This window comes from Pogona vitticeps, chromosome 4, assembly GCF_051106095.1.
Source record: "Pogona vitticeps strain Pit_001003342236 chromosome 4, PviZW2.1, whole genome shotgun sequence".
In the NCBI taxonomy this organism is placed as follows: domain Eukaryota; kingdom Metazoa; phylum Chordata; class Lepidosauria; order Squamata; family Agamidae; genus Pogona; species Pogona vitticeps.
Window position 1 is genome coordinate 55,812,977 of NC_135786.1, and position 16,042 is coordinate 55,829,018.

General features: G+C 42.5%; 1 protein-coding gene across 6 annotated transcripts in view; it reads left to right on the forward strand.

The window, feature by feature from the left end:
- FGD2 (FYVE, RhoGEF and PH domain containing 2) overlaps window positions 1-4,480 on the forward strand; it is a 29,641-nt gene extending 25,161 nt beyond the window's left edge. For 3 of the 6 annotated variants that reach the window (XM_020795336.3, XM_020795345.3, XM_020795354.3), the window contains exon 16: window positions 2,710-3,200. In XM_020795336.3, coding sequence (XP_020650995.3) covers window positions 2,710-2,919 — 210 coding nt within the window. In that variant the 3' untranslated portion in view covers window positions 2,920-3,200. Of the gene's footprint in view, window positions 1-2,709 lie in introns of all 6 variants that reach the window. The other 3 variants (XM_020795363.3, XM_078392746.1, XM_020795372.3) reach the window with 2 other exon arrangements.
- Window positions 4,481-16,042: the final 11,562 nt, after the last annotated feature.

A 16,042-nucleotide genomic window follows, 5' to 3' on the forward strand; every position in this document is an offset into this window, starting at 1 on the left:
TCAGCCATGCAGTTTGAGGCCAGGGGTGCACAGGGACGTGCCACAGCCAGGAAGACCTTATTGCTCAGACAAGGTCTCAGTCCAAACAATGTGTTTTGTAGCACTTCCCTATCTAGGATGGTTGGAAATCACTCCCCTTCCCACCCTCTTCCTTGCCTTTCTCCACAAACATCATTCAGCAGGCCATGATGGCTTTCCTTTTTTGCTAAATAAAGTAAGTGACATAGCACTATAGCAATGCATCCATCTAGCATGGTGTATATAATATTGCCAATGTATCTCATTTATGTAGAATAGCACTGCATCAATAGGTGTGTGTGTGAGAGTGTGAAAATAGAAGAGTGGGTTCTCCATTGTTCCTTTCAAGGCCACAACCCACCAAATATGTCACAGGGTTGTTGTCACCTAAGATAACACCACTCACAGCTGGTATGGAATAATCTGGAGTGCTCTGAATCATGCCAAAGAAACTTATAGCCCTACCACAGTGCCCAAAAGGAGTGGGGCAGCTCTAAAAAAGGATGGGATGGATCACTCTAAGTCAAAACACACATGGACATCATAATTTGATTCAAACCAAACATCACCAAAAACTATACAAACAGCAAACAATAAGCCTGTCTGGACATGCCCTGAGTTAGGGAGGGTTGGTCCAGAGCTTTAGACTATTTCACTGTCATGACAATATAGATTTCAGTCCTTGTAGCTCTTTACAAGGGCCACCACATACAGCACTGAAGGTTTTTATTTATAGCCCCAGTAGGTCTTGACCTTTATTGGGGGAATGGGTGGAGAGAAAAAAGTTAAACAGCACATTTCTACTACCATTTCTTTGCTTAATTATGGCTGGCTTGTGACATCCTGAAGTCTGATAGATTTGTTTAAGAGGGAACTTTTATGGATTACAGTCTACTTCTTTGGATGCAAAGAGTATAATATTGAGGCCATAGGTTTACGTACATATTGTACAGGACTGGGAGATAGGAACCAACGGGATACAGACTATGACAGTTACATCATTAACTTTCGGAGTATTCAAACTCTGGGCACTGCTTGTCTTAGAGCCTGATTAAACCGGCAAAACATAGGAGAAATATTAGAGTTTTGGGATAGGCTGATTCACATATTTTTAAAAATGGTTGACTACAAAGGGAAATACAAATCAGCCCAGAGTTCCCTAACCTCCAATCTGATGGCCTTCCTGTCTTCCTCGAGGTTTTTACTTTTTGAAAAGCCAAATGCATTCAAATCAAGTTCAGACATGTGATGGCCAGAACTAATCAGAAAAGGGACAAGTAGCTGTATGTGTACATGAATGCATGCACTTTCTCCATCACCTCTTGCCTCGTGAGGAAGGATGAACTGTGCATGCAGAGAGAGAGAGAGAGAGAGAGAGAGAGAGAGACAGACAGACAGACAGACAGACAGACAGACAGACACACCTCAGCACATAGTTTCTCTCTGTGTGTGCAGAGAGGAGGAAGCCAATAGGCATTCAGCAAAGTCCAGCTGGCAAGACTTTTCTCTTCCTCCATCCTGATGTCTAGTAGAAGAAGGTTGGTGCACCTCAATCCAGTCCCTGTTTACTTGAGGAAGGAAGATTGAGGCACCTTTCTTGAGTTTAGTTCCCTCCTGGCTTCCTCTTTGATATCTCTCCCCCACCCCCTTTTAAAGAAGAAAGGGAAAACCTCTTGTTTCACAGTTCACTGCAAGACTAATTACATTAGGAAGCCTTGATTACAAGCTCCCTTGTTGTGATAGGCTCCACTTTGCTGGTCTATTTAAAAAAGACTTCCTCTCTCCCTGTGTGACCAGTTGCTGTGGAGAGACTGGAGGATATCTGAATTCCCCGGTGCAACTTCACAGCAAATGAATGCCAAAGGAATTGCATTTCCCTCACTGTGCAGCCCCAGCCTTAGTCTTAAAAGAGACACAACCCTTCTGTTTTGTTTTTGCTTTGTTATACATCAGGAGAAAGATATGCAGCTTTGCATCTGTTGCTCTGCTCATACAGTGGGTGAATACTGACCACACGATGCAAAGTCTGATTCAGATTGGTCCAGTTCTTTTGCTTCCAAAGCAGCTTTTTCCCTCTGCTGCTGGGGGCCTTCTAGTTTGTAAAGTCCAAATCATCTAATCAGGCTTTCTCCCATGTGGTTAGTTGGGAAGCATTCTTGTAAAGATGGGCCAGGCATGTCTATAAATGGTGTTTTGGTCATGCAGGCAGCTGGGGCCTACAGTTTAGCCCCCCGGCCTAAAACAGTAGACAGGGCCAAAACCATGTGAAATGGCCTTCTAGGGGCTGGGGGAAATGAGCCGCTCATTCTTTCCTCTCTTCTGATAGCCCTCTGAATTCATATATATGAGATTAGTGCTATATCACCCTATCATCTTATTGCTGGGTTCTTGTTATTATTACTCCCCTCCCCCCCCCGCCAATAAAAGGATCAGCCAAGATGGGATCAGAGGAAGGAAGAAAAGAAGAAGAGATTGTGGGCTGGGATGTGAATCGCGTGGTGAATTCCTAAATCTACCTACAGCCCCTGAGCACTGACTGCGATTTCAAATGCAATACAGGCTGCAAATCAAACTGCAGCAAAGCAGAATCACTCTGAATCAGTTTTCCAGTGTAGTCACATCATAAGTCTGTGAAATAATTTCTGGAAAATCTGTCTGTCTGTCTGCATCTTGAATCCCTCTGTCTTTCAGGATGTCAAGGCTCATACCTCCATTCCTCTGCTGGGCTACCAAGTGAAGGAGATGCCACAGAGCGACACCCGCCACATCTTCCAACTGGTCCAGTCAAAACAGATCTATACACTGGCTGCAGAGACAGAAGATCTGAAACAGCGCTGGATGAAAGCAATAGCACAAGCAGCCCATGGAGAAGAAGACGACTCATTCGATGAACTGGACTAATTACCTGGTTGTGAGGCTGTTATATGCTCTGGCCCACCATTCCACCTTTTGCAAAAGGAAAAATTTCCCTGTCCCTTTTAAACTACTAGTCATTTTTTTCAACTATAACCACTGTTATAGTTTTTTTCTGCTGAGCTCCAATCTCCTTGCTTTGCTTCTGAGCCTGTCATACGGATTTGTGTCAAATGCATCACTCACAGTACATCGTTGCTGACTACAGTCAGAGACGTGCAAACTCTCACTGCCCTGCTTTCTGATTCACATACTCCCCACATCTTGTACTCTGCTATAGTCAACATTTGTTAGGGTACCAGGGCAAGCAACTTCCAGAGGTCTGGGGGTTGCATACAACTCCCCTTGGATGTTGAAGGACTGCACCCACTCTGTTACCCCCTAAATATTTTCCATATTTCCCCCCCCCCCCAAAAAAAGGGCTCTCCCATGTTCCTTATTGTCCATAGGGAGCAGTTTTCTATGGCAGGTTGCTGTTGCCAAGCTGTTTCAAAGGGCATCCCTGTTTTAACACACACACCCCAGCCTAAAACAGTTGATGGGGCCAAATCCATGGTGAAATGGCCTTCTAGAGGACGCAAGGAGAATTTTATAGCAAAATGTTCTCAGACTCTTTTTTGAGGAGGGTATCTATCCAGTTGTCAGGCTACAAATGTCTCACCATCTGCAAAGCATACCAGCCAGGTATATAATTTATCTGGAGTGATGAAAAGAGGAATCCAAAATAGCCTATCTGGAGGTTGATGTCCTCAGAAGACACTATCAAAGAGGTCGGAGAGAAGGGAGAATAGGCAGTATAAAAGTGTAGGCCATAAATAACTATAAATCAAAACTCTTGTCAGTCCAGGGAAGGGGCAGCCATAAGCGCGTGAGGTGAGGGTTGTCAGTGAAGCAGTCAGTCCAATAAGGCTTGGGGACAAATGATAACAGAAGTATGTACCATGTTAATGGGGAAGCAAAGCAGGATCAGGCAGCAGGTCAGGGTTTACTAGCATTCCAGGAAGTACTTTCAGATGGTGTTTATTGAGGCCATAGCTAAGACAGCCAAAGTCTCGGCTATAGGCTTTCCAGCATTAGGTCTCCCTGGGGGGGGGGGGCTCTCCCCTCAAGGAGACTCCTGACGGCACTGCTTCTTGGCTTGGAGGAAACCTTGCCTTCTTTTGAGACTCCACCTGGGCCCGGAGGGTCCCAGGTTGTCAGAGATTATTTGCCCCTCTGGGGCCTTGGAGGCTGTAGATCTTTAGGGCTGTTGCTGAGTCCATGCTTGTAAGTCGATTGAGATATCTGACTAGCCACTGCCAGGGGCAGAATGCTGGATTAGTCCAGTGAATGCTCTGAAGGCATGGTTCTGCTACTGACACTCAGCATGTTCAACCTTATAAGTTACTAGGTGAGGCTTTGGAACCATAGCTTCCTGCGGAAAATGTTAAAAGGGAAGGTGTAACTGTAATAAACTATAATAAATTCCTATGCTCTTATCCTGTTCTCCTCCCTTTAGGGACTACACCTATCTTCTGTCCATCCAATGAAATAAAAGCTGATGACTCAACTTGTTTTCTGCCCCTTTTAGTGACTGTGGCTGCTTTGAAATGTTCTCTGGCTGGTTCTTTTTCTGCCCTGATGTTTTTCCATGTTTTTCCTGTTTTTCCAAATTTTTCCATTTCTCATCAGTACATATGTTTGTTTAATTGTTAGCATCACAGTCTTAACTGCGCTGATAGTCCCGTGTAAGTGATAATATCCAGTAGAGACCTTCAAACCATTTTAAGCAAAGCTTTCAGTGACTATTGCTCAGAGTTAACAGCAGACAAAAGTGTTTAACTGAGGACCAATGAAAATACGTTTACGGTAAAGTCTGGGATAAATGCACGTATAACTAGCAAATTTCTAACTCCATGCCCTCCCATGCTTCCAAAGTTCATGTTGTTTGCATAACTGCACCAAAAGGAGTTCATCCAGAGTGTGTCAGAGTGCTTTCACAGGAAATGCTGAGATCCATTTGACAGTTCCAGTGATGATAGTGCATCAGAGCAGATATCTGTCTATTTGTGTGAGTCTCAACAGCATCAGTATTCTTTGTGCTTATCTCTGTTTTTAATAATGACTCTGATTTCCTTTTTTTCCTTTCAAAGTACTTTTCTCTTGGAAAATATAATTTGTTTCAGATATTTTGTCTTAAGTAATGTTCTTCCTTACTTTGCTCATTTATATGTAACCTGCAGGGCTTCATTCATAGTTATAAATACAGTATATGGCTTTTTGTCTCAGCATGTTGTTGAGAACTTATGAAACAAGAATAATTGAATACCAGTGGGAGTCATTCCATTGTTTGGCCTCAATATTGCCTCTACAATCACATTTTTCTGAAATTGATAGGTGCCCGAAAAACTCTAATTCCAAGGGGATAAATTTGCTCATGTTCTGTAGAGAAGTAATGCAGTGACGTCTTAAGTATTAAAAATGTATTGAAAGATTCTGTAATTCACCTCTCGCACACCAGGGAGCAGTCTAACCTATGAAATAGCAAAACCAAGCTTTTTTTTAAAAGTTCTTTTTTTAAAAAATTCCTTTCTTTCTTTAAAACTAGGAAGTGCCAGTTGGCTTGAACTTTAAACAAGTTATGATCTAGTGATCCGAGAGGGAATTTATGAGTTCAGTAGAAGAGAAATAAACCAGTATCCCAAATATCTGTGTCTTGGGATGGGTAGGAAAATTATTGTTCCTCATAAGTTATATATTGCATTACAGAAAAACGTGGAGTGTTACTCTTGGACTATATTTCCTAACTCTCCTACATCTGCCAATTAGCCAAATTTTGTCATGGCTTGTTGGAAAAAGCCAGCTGAAATACACAGGGGCTGCAAAAGTATCATATGTATCTACAGTATGTCACAGAAGTGAGTACACCCCCTCACATTTCATAAATATTTTAGTATATCTTTTTATGTGATAACACTGAAGAAATGACACTTGGCTACAATGTAAAGCAGTGAGTATACAGCTCGTATAACAGTGTTAAAGTGCTGTCCCGTCAAAATAACGAAACACACAGCCATTAATGTCTAAACCGCTGGCACCAAAAGTGAGTACACCCCTAAGTGACAATGTCCAAACTGGGCCCAAATAGCTATTTCCCCTCCCTGGTGCCATGAGATCTGTTAGTGTCACAAGTCTCAGGTGTGAAGGGGGAGCAGGTGCTATCACTCTCATTCTCTCAGACTGGTCATTGGACGTTCCACATGGTACATCATGGTAATGAACTATCTGAGGATGTGAAAAAATGAATTGTTGCTCTAAATAAAGATGGCCTAGGCTATAAGAAGATTGCCAAAACCCTGAAACAGCTGCAGCACGGTGGCCAAGACCATACAGCAGTTAAACAGAACAGGTTCCACTCAGAGCAGGCCTCGTCATGGTTGACCAAAGAAATTGAGTGCCCGTGCCCAGCATCATATCCAGAGGTTGGCTTTGGGAAATAAATGTATGAGTGCTGCTAGCATTGCTGCAGAGGCTGAAGGGGTGGGGGTGCATCAGCCTGTCAGAGCATGATCCCCTCCCTTCAGAGACTGTGAAGCTCTGGTGAACAAAATATTGTGCAACAAAATATTGACACTTTGTGCCCAATTTGGACATTGTCACTTAGGGGTGTATTCACTTTTGTTGCCAGCAGTTTAGACATTAATGGTTGTGTGTTGCATTATTTTGAGGGGACAGCACTTTCTACACTGCTATACAAGCTGTATACTCTGCTTTACATTGTAGTCAAGTGTCATTTCTTCAGTGTTATCACATAAAAAGATATACTAAAATATTTATGAAATGTGAGGGGGTGTACTCACTTCTGTGATATACTGTATATGGGAGGCTGGTCCCTCTCATGGGACCAACAAACACACTTCTTTTGGCAATGAACTTCTATGTGCACAGAGATGAATAGATGAATTAATGTTTATAGATAATAGCTTGGTCTGAGTTGCTATAAACAATGAGAAATGCAAAGCACAGGTTTTCTTGCTGTCTCTGTCACATGAACCAAAGTTATGTCTTGACTCCCCTCCCCAAATGCATGCAGGGCTAGTGCAAGATGTTCTATGGCCTGAGGCAGGAGGACAAGAATCACCCAAAACCTCCTGCCGCACCAGCTGCTGTTCCTGTTTCCCCATCATTCTTTTTGGCTTCTTCCTTGTCCAGCTACTCAGTCCCAAGCACCTCACTTTGAGGAGACCCTTCTTTAGGGAAAGGTATTGTGGGTGGGTTGGCCATGGAAACCACCTATCCTGCCCAGCACAGGACAACTCCTTGACCACCCTCCACAGTGCCTTGCTCTGAGGCTCAGAGAAATGCACTGGGCGGTGTGAGGCCCAAGAGGGCCTAGTGAACGAAAAAGAAGAGGCAGGAATAGGGAAGGGCTCTCCAAGGAGTCTTGCTATCTCTGCTTTTGAGAGCCCACCTGGCTGCAGTAAATGAAACACCTGGAAGGAAGTAAGCAAAGCTCTTTCCTCTCCAGCAGGAAGAGGGCTGTGTGATATACAACAGAGTGTGATCATTGGGGCATGTCATTTCCAGGCCTTGTGCTCCATCACTTGAGGTGCATACCACTTTCTGCCTAATGGAAGAGCCAGCCCTGGCGACTTTTCATAGATAACCTCCAACAACTGAGAAAATAAATGCATACTGTACACTGCGCAATATTCTTTTAAATCAAGCAGTGGATACAATACAATTCTCCCAATGCTGGACTGCAACTCCCATGATCCCTCACTTTTGTTTGACTGAGGCAAATAGATAGATAGATAGATAGATAGATAGATAGATAGATAGATAGATAGATAGATAGATAGATAGATAGATAGATAGATAGATAGATAGATAGATAGATAGATAGATAGATAGATAGATAGATAGATAGATAGATAGATAGATGAAAGAAAGAAAGAAAGAAAGAAAGAAAGAAAGAAAGAAAGAAAGAAAGAAAGAAAGAAAGAAAGAAAGAAAGAAAGAAAGAAAGAAAGAAAGAAAGAAAGAAAGAAAGAAAGAAAGAAAGAAAGAAAGAGTTTGGAGTTGGAGGCAGAGTGTGTGTGTTTAAGGAGTGATTAGTTAGAGTGTGACCTGTATTAATTAAGATAGAAGAGGTTAAAGTAAAATATGTGTGTCTTGTGTAACTCAAGAATGTGCTTAAGAACTAGTCCTAAAATAACTTGTAATCAATAAATCTGTTTCTGTTTAAAAGTTCATTACTGAATAGACCTCAGTCTTTCATAGGAATTACAGTATAGGTTGATAAAGAGATCAACTGGCAGCAGCGTGTTAAAGGATGTGTTGGGATACTCATGGGAGCTCTGTGTTTGGTGAAACAAGCAGTGGCCACAGGGTAAGTAGTAGGACTTTCTACTACTATGGTAAACGTGACAACTGGTTTCCTCGAGCTATTGACTGGTTGATTTATTATATTCATACCACATCACATGACATAATGAGACTTCAAGATAGCTTACCAATGCACAATAAGGACCAATATTTTGAAATCACCATAAAAAGTCACAATGCAAAACAAGCAGGGGAAAAAATATCATAGTAAGACCAGTAAAAACATCTAGAAATAAAATAGCCATTTCATGATCTGCATAGTTCTTTATCAGCTATCCACTCAGTGCCACTACAAAGATATTTTACTGTCTGAGCCAGGGCAGTGAACCATAACCCCTCACTCAAAAGGCATAGGATCCAAAACCGCTCAATTGGTTTCAGTATTTGACCCAGAAAATCCCATAAGCATTGCTCCCCATCTTTTAACTAAATTGAATGAATTCAATAACAAGCCAACATCTGCTGCCCTTGTGTGATATCCAAAACCGGCCTGAGGTGGCTGCTTCACTCTGTCTCCTATTAGGACCACCAGCCAAACAGCTAATCATATTAGTTTCTCATGTCCCTCAAGCACATATATCAGCATTAGTGTTGAGCAGTGGCTTTACTTTACTCTGAATTGTTGTTGCCATGGACTTTTTTAAAGTTATTGTTCCTTTATACTGACTACTCCTAATCACAGAGTAAAATGTGTGACTGTCCCAAACTCTTTTAAAACCAAAAATGTCCCATCAACTACAGTACTGTGGAAAGCAAGGGTAGACTCTTCCCCTTCAAGCCTGGCCTATTTTCTGAACCTTTTTTTCCTGGTGAGCATCATCCTACATGCCTGAGAAGAACAAAACACGTCCACATTGCCTGGCTGCCATTCTCCCAACATCACCAATGGGCCTCTGATCTTAACAATAGACTTCCTGCTTTCCTCGGGCTAATAAACTTGAGAAATTACTTCCCAGTCAAAGGTCACCCTGCTTCTATTTTTATTACCATCCTGGCTCTTCACATTATAGTCTGATTCCTTGCCACAAGCTGTCCTGCACAGAAGTCTCATTGTCCAGAAAAAAGGACATGGAGGGGTTAGCAGTGTGCCAATGATGTACCAAAAAAAAAGAGAGTTTAAAACAAAACAGAGCTTAGATCCACCTCCCAGCAATCTCCAGGGACTAGAGGAAGAGATGGTGTTGAAATGTTTAAACATCCCAGAGCTGTAGAGTTGGAGAGGGGAATAAATTAAAGTAGACTGAAGTGAATAACATAACTGTTGCAGGCTTGTTACTGGGGAACATCCATCATTCACTTACCTTATGTATAGTCTGTTACATACATTTTATCCTGTGTTTTGCATTTCTATGGTTTTATTCATTACATGTTTTAATTATATTTGTATGATTTAATAGTAAGGAACTTTGAGACTCATTCATGGGGGAAAGGGAGGACAGAAACTGAATACATAAATGATAATTAAAAAAACAATTGAGATAGAAGCTGAATGAATAGTGACCCATTTGGAGCATTGCTAACGCTGAACTGAAGCATTATTATTATAACTTTGTTTAATAAAGTCACACGTATAAGCAAGCTTCACACCTTCAAAGTGCTAACTCAATAACTGGCTGAGTTTATTGTATTGGTTCCTTACCCCTCTTCTAAAGAGCTGAGGGTGGCTCTTTATGTCCATGTTCTCTTCCCAACTATTTTTTGAGGTAGGCTATACAAAAATCATGAGGGCTTGAATCCTTACTTCTTCAGTTCAAACTCAACAGGTTTCATTATAATCAGCTTTATAGTCACTGAAGTCATTCTATGTTAAAAACTACAGGTTGAAAATTTAGGGTTTTCTTGAATATTCATTTCATCTTTAATTTGAATATTACTGTTTTAGCTCTGTGAGGGGCCTCTCGAGAGATAAGTGTCTCAGAAGTAGAAAATCTTTGCAGGTAGTAATATCTGTCAGAAATACACAGAGCTGGGGATTCAGTTATTTATCTGAGATTATTGTTTTAATGGGGAAGTTGCACCATTTCATAGAAAGCCACCCACAAGCTTACAGAAAAGTAAGTCTCAGAAACAAAGACAGACAAAATAGAGACCAGAAATGGATAGCCCTCCAGCAGTATCTGGGCTCCAGCTCTGAACAGCACTAACCAGCACAGCCAGTGGTGAGGAATGATGGGAATTGCAGTCCACTGATATTTGGAGGGCCATCTCTTCCTCATCCCTGGTTGAAAGACTACAGAAGAGTTCCTCTTTTTCCATTGTAAAATTTGGACACTTATTGTTTATGCTTTAGTTATATTCTGTCCAATGAGCTTAAGGCAGTGTATGTGATTTTCCTTCCCCCCCCCTTATCTTACAATCATCCTGTGAAGCAAGTCAAACTGTGAGAATGTGAATGACCTCAGGTCATCCAATGAGCTCCATGGCTGAATGGGGATTTGAACCCAGGTTTCCTGCATTCTAACTGCTATACACTTATTCTAAGGCTCAGTTACTAGCAACAAGAGTTTCCCACTACAACTGTAGTGGCATTTTTTGTCCCACCCTCTTGTCTTTGGCTCCACCCAGCCACCCATCAGAACACGAAACAGATAGCTTTTGAGTGAACTGTGAACACCTCTGAAACTGGATTTGGCTTTCAGGCTGAAAACAAGTCTCTATCCTAGTCCTGAATAACAGATTCTTTCCCCTCACCTTAGGGAGTTGCTACATTCTGATGCATGCATTTTGAGAAAAGTCTGGTTAAAGACCTCTATGAACCTCTGGTTGATTATATGTATTTGTTAAGTAGCTGGACTGTGTGTGTGTGTTGTGGGTGTGAGGGGGATTTCCAGCCATGATTTGTAATCTGATGCTAGATCTGAGTAGATATGTAGGTAAAAGGACAGGAATGTGTGATGCATTTTGGGCAAGATATGAGTCACCCTTGTGTTCTCTCACTGACCTCCAAGCCATGGCTTCCAAGAACACCCACTCTTTATCACACTGCTACACTGATCAAGCAGACGCTGCGACTTGCTCTAAAGAGATGGAGGCTATGAATGCTCTCAGAGCTTGGAGAAGTTCCTTTTCTGGGAGAATGACTCCTGGAATCCCTTGGCCACCATGGCCATCTGCTGTAGAAGATGATTCTGGCACCTCTAGTACCCCAAAGGAACTTTCCTTTATTTCTTTTTAAAGTAGTGGCGTAATGGGGTCCATCAGGGGCAGGTAGGGAAAGGGTAACTGTGTGTCTTCTGGCCTAGCTCAACCCCATGGAAACCTTTTAAAAGGAACACCACTGAAGTCACGCAGGGAGGCAGGGAGAACAGGCTCCATCTTCCTAAAGGACCCACTAGTCAGCATCACTTTTTTACAAGCTGAGAAGGCTTAGTCCCTGGGCAGGCCATTTTGCCCTCAAGGATGTCAAGAGGGGCAAATAATTATTTGGCAGTGTCCGTTTTCCAGGGAGGAAATTGCTTTCTCTTTCTTGTGAAGCTGAAGGAAAGAAAAGCCATGACACTGGGGGATGGGGGTGGGGAGGATGTCCAGTAAACTAAATACCGATGAGAGAAACACATAAATATTTGGCAGCTACTGAGAGGACCTGATGTTAAGCAATTGCTACAGAGGAAAAACCTCTTTTCTTGTGAAGCAGAAACCGAAATCCCCAACGAGAACTTCAGCAACTTCCTATTTTTAAGAATGAAGAAGAACAAGTGGCAATTTACTGGAAATTCTCCCTCCCTTCCCTCTCCACTGCCCTTTTCTTGTAAATTCCGATCAAAACATATTGTGAAACTTACATGGTGAGGCCAGAGTCATGAGGGGGAAGTGGGATCCACCTACCCATTGATAAATTCAGGGCTGGAGAGAGTGACACTGGAGTGCTGCCACTTCTGCAGACATGTGACTTTGATCTTTCTTTTCCATTGCCAGCCAACAGGATTACTGCCCCAGTGCAAACAGAATGACTTCTGCACTATTTCAGGAGGAAGTATTGTTCAAAGCTACACACACAATCGTCAGCATAAGAAGAACAAAAGGGGGGGAACAGAATCTTGTGGCATGTTAAAGGCTAACAATGTTGATTTGTCATACACTTTTATGGACTGTAGGTCACTTCTCCAGATGCACTGCTTCTAAAGAGGTGGACGGTCATGAAAGCTTATGTGAAAGAAATCTTCCTGATTTCAAAGATGCCACTGCAGTCTTTGTTGATTTTGCAGCCACAGACTATGGACTTACATTGCTAGCCCCGACCCCTAGGAATTTCAGCAATAACAACATCACCACTCTGAAGTTCTTAGTAGCAAAATTTGTAAAAGTTGCTCCCCATCCAGCATGGGCACTAGCTGGGGGATTCTGGGAGCATTGCTCCGTCCCATATTGCTTAAGGAAACTATGCCAAGTAGATTAGATTCAGTCTAAGAAAGTGGTGAGTGCAGGAGAGAAAACTCGTGTGTGGAGTCAACATACCATGTCTCTCTCCTCCTTTGAATTGCCAGCATACCCAGTAGAAAGGTCTGTATGATTGCCAGACCAAAGGAAACAGTCAGCTAATCTCACAGACAGCCTGTCCTTGAAAGTGAAAAACCAATATATGTTTACCGGGATTGAATTATGTCCACAAAGAGTTGTCAGGAAGGGCCTTTTTTTAACACTTGAGAGTTCTGCTAAGTAGAAAATGGAGACTGTATGGGTGACCCTTGATGATAAAACAAGTGGCACCGGCTTCGGTTTGAAAGGTAGGCACCTGCTTATGTTAGAACTGGAAGAAGGCTTAGAGCTAGCTGTGTGACAGTGGTTCACCAATCTACACATAATCTGAAGACATACATATCTGCCTCTAAATCTGCAAGCTCCTAGATCTGCATCCATGTGCATTTACTTCAGTGCATGAATGCATTCTTTACATCTCGTGCATGTGCGTCTGTCCTTTTCTTTGCAACATCTATGCCTGTGTTTCATATAAAATTAGTCTTTGTTGTTGTTGTTCCTTCTTTATACCAGATGGTGGTGCTGTGTTGTTTGTTTCAGTACCTTTGGGATATGGGGCAAACCCTTGGGCTATCATAGTGCTCCAAATTAGTGACAATTTCTTCCTTCCATTACAGCAACCCAGGAGCTATGAATGCTGTATAAACCAAAGAAATGTTACTGCAAATCCTTGAGACAGGTTTGAGGAAACAGAATCTGCATCATCCCAGCACCCTCCAGTAAAAGAGGAATCCTAAACAGACTTTGACTAAAGAGCCTAAGTGTTGCCCATTAAGAGAATCAGGGGAGAAAACAAGTTTTAAAGGGGAAGTACTGGAAAAATATAAGGATGTGGTGGCACTGCAGGTTAAATTGCAGAAGCCTCTGTGCTGCAAGGTCAGAAGACTAGCAGTCGTAAGTTCAAATCCATGTGACGGAGTGAGCTCCAGTCGCTTGTTCCAGCTCCTGCCAACCTAGCAGTTCAAAAGCATGCAAATGTTAGCAGATAAATAGGCATCACCATGGTGGGAAAGTAACGGCATTCTGTGTCTAGTTGCGCTGGCTACGTGACCACGGAAATTGTCTATGGACAAACACTGGCTCTATGGCTTGGAGACTGGGATAAGCACCACCCCCTAGAGTCAGACACAGCTGGACTAAATGTCAAGGGGAATCTTTACCTTTACCTTACTGGAAGAAATAAAATTGCAGAGCTCTAGGGACAGTCTGGTTAGGTTTCTGCAACTCTTCCTGTCCAAATAACAAGGATGGAGCATTATGATAGGCACAACCAACAGCAAGATGGAGTCTAGGTGTGATACTTAATTTGGACCTCCAATCTGCTCAGCCACTTCATTCAACACCAGCAGAAGCCTCTGAGCAGAATATCACTTGTGCAACATTTCACAAAATTTCCAAAAGTGCCTCCCCGCTCCGCCCACAAGAATCTCCCAACCAGCATGGCACCACAAAAAAGGAATGCTTCCACATTCTGCCTTTTGCTAAGAACAGTTTAACTCCCAACTTGAACATTTCTTTGCAGTTCTTCACATGCATGCACATTTACATCATCTGAACAGAGAGATCAGGCTTTATTTACTTCCACTTAATTAGCTTGAATGAGGGGAGGGGAATGATGAGAACTATCCCACACACATCTTTTTTCACCACTCCCACTTGTTTTCACTGAGCCACAAGAGGAAGCCATAGCCTTCGATCTGCAGGAGCTGAGCAGAGCTGTTAGTGATCCGATCTTTTGGAGGCCAGTCATTCATAGAAGGAACTTAATGGCACATGACAACAACAAACTCAGTTTCACAGCAGTAGCCCTCCTTCCATTGATGGTGGTGCTCCTGTGGTAATGGAAATGAACTGCATTTTTTTATTTTCCATGGAAACAACAGGACATCATCATGTAGCATCATTACAAGGAGACTTCTAATGTGGAATATTCAGTGTCCCTCACTGGAATACCAGAAATCAAGGCAGGGAAGGATTTAGAAAATATCATCAAGTGTATCATTGGAGACCAAGACCAAGGTCATCTACACTGTCGTATTTCCAGTCACCATGTATGGATGTGAAAGCTGGACAATTAAGAAAGTTGACAGGGAAAAAATCATTTAAAATGTGGTGCTGGAGGAGAGCTTTAGTGGACTGCCAGAAAGATGAACAAGTGATCATATCAAGATTTGAGCTATTTCTGGAGGCAAAAAATGTTCAAACTGAGGCTATCCTACTTTGGGCACTTCACGAGAAGGCAAGATTCTCTGGAAAAGATAATAATGCTAGGAAAGGTAGAAGGCATCAAGAAAAAGAGGAAGACCAAATCTCCTATGGACTGACTTTCTACAGAACCACGAGGCTGAGTTTACAATTGCTCAGCAGGGCAGCTGAGGACAGGACACTTTGGAGAGCTCTCATTCATTGGATCTCATAAGTCAGAGGCAACTTGTTGACAGACAATAGCAATAACAACACTGGAACACTGAATGCAAGAGATAGCATTTTATGTGGAGTGTATTAGTCAAATCTGTGCTTCTGAAGGGAACATTTGCCCTGGCATATGGATGCCTGGAGAGACATAGTCTTCTAGATATCCTTCACAGTATGGCAGGTCTGGGCTATTTTTAGTCCTCCAGATGTTTTAGCTTACAACTCCCATCAGCTGCCCAGCATGGCAAATAGCAAAGAATTATGAGGTTTGTAGGTCCAAATACCTTGACTGCTAAAATTTCCCAAGCCCATCATTTTACCTTCTTGGGAGAAAATTGTGGTGGCATTGCATCATATCTGGTGTAGTTTTCTTAAGATTCAGCCGTGATAGCTGTGCCATATCCTGAAACCGATCTCCTTTTCAACAGCTGACCAATTGTTTTTATGCATCCTGGACCAGCCTTTGGTGAGGGACTGTGTCAAACGCCTTCTGAAAATCCTAATGGACAATATCCACTGGTTTGCCCTCATCCACATGCCTGTTGACCTTTTCAAAGAAGGGCCCCTCCTTACCCTTCAGAGCCTCTCTAACTCTGCTTGTTAACCATGCCAGCACCCTCTTGGACTTAGTTGAGCCCTTCTTTCTTTGCAGGATACACTTCCACTGGGCCTCTACAACTGTTGTTTTAAACAGGCTCCATGCACTATGGAGAGATCGGATTCTTTTTACCTTCCATTTCAACTTCTTTCTAACTAGCTTCCTCATCTGAGGGAAGTCTGCCCTTCGGAAATCAAAGGTTTTTGTGTCAGATTTGCTTGACATTCTCCCTCCAACATGCATAGTGAAAGAGAT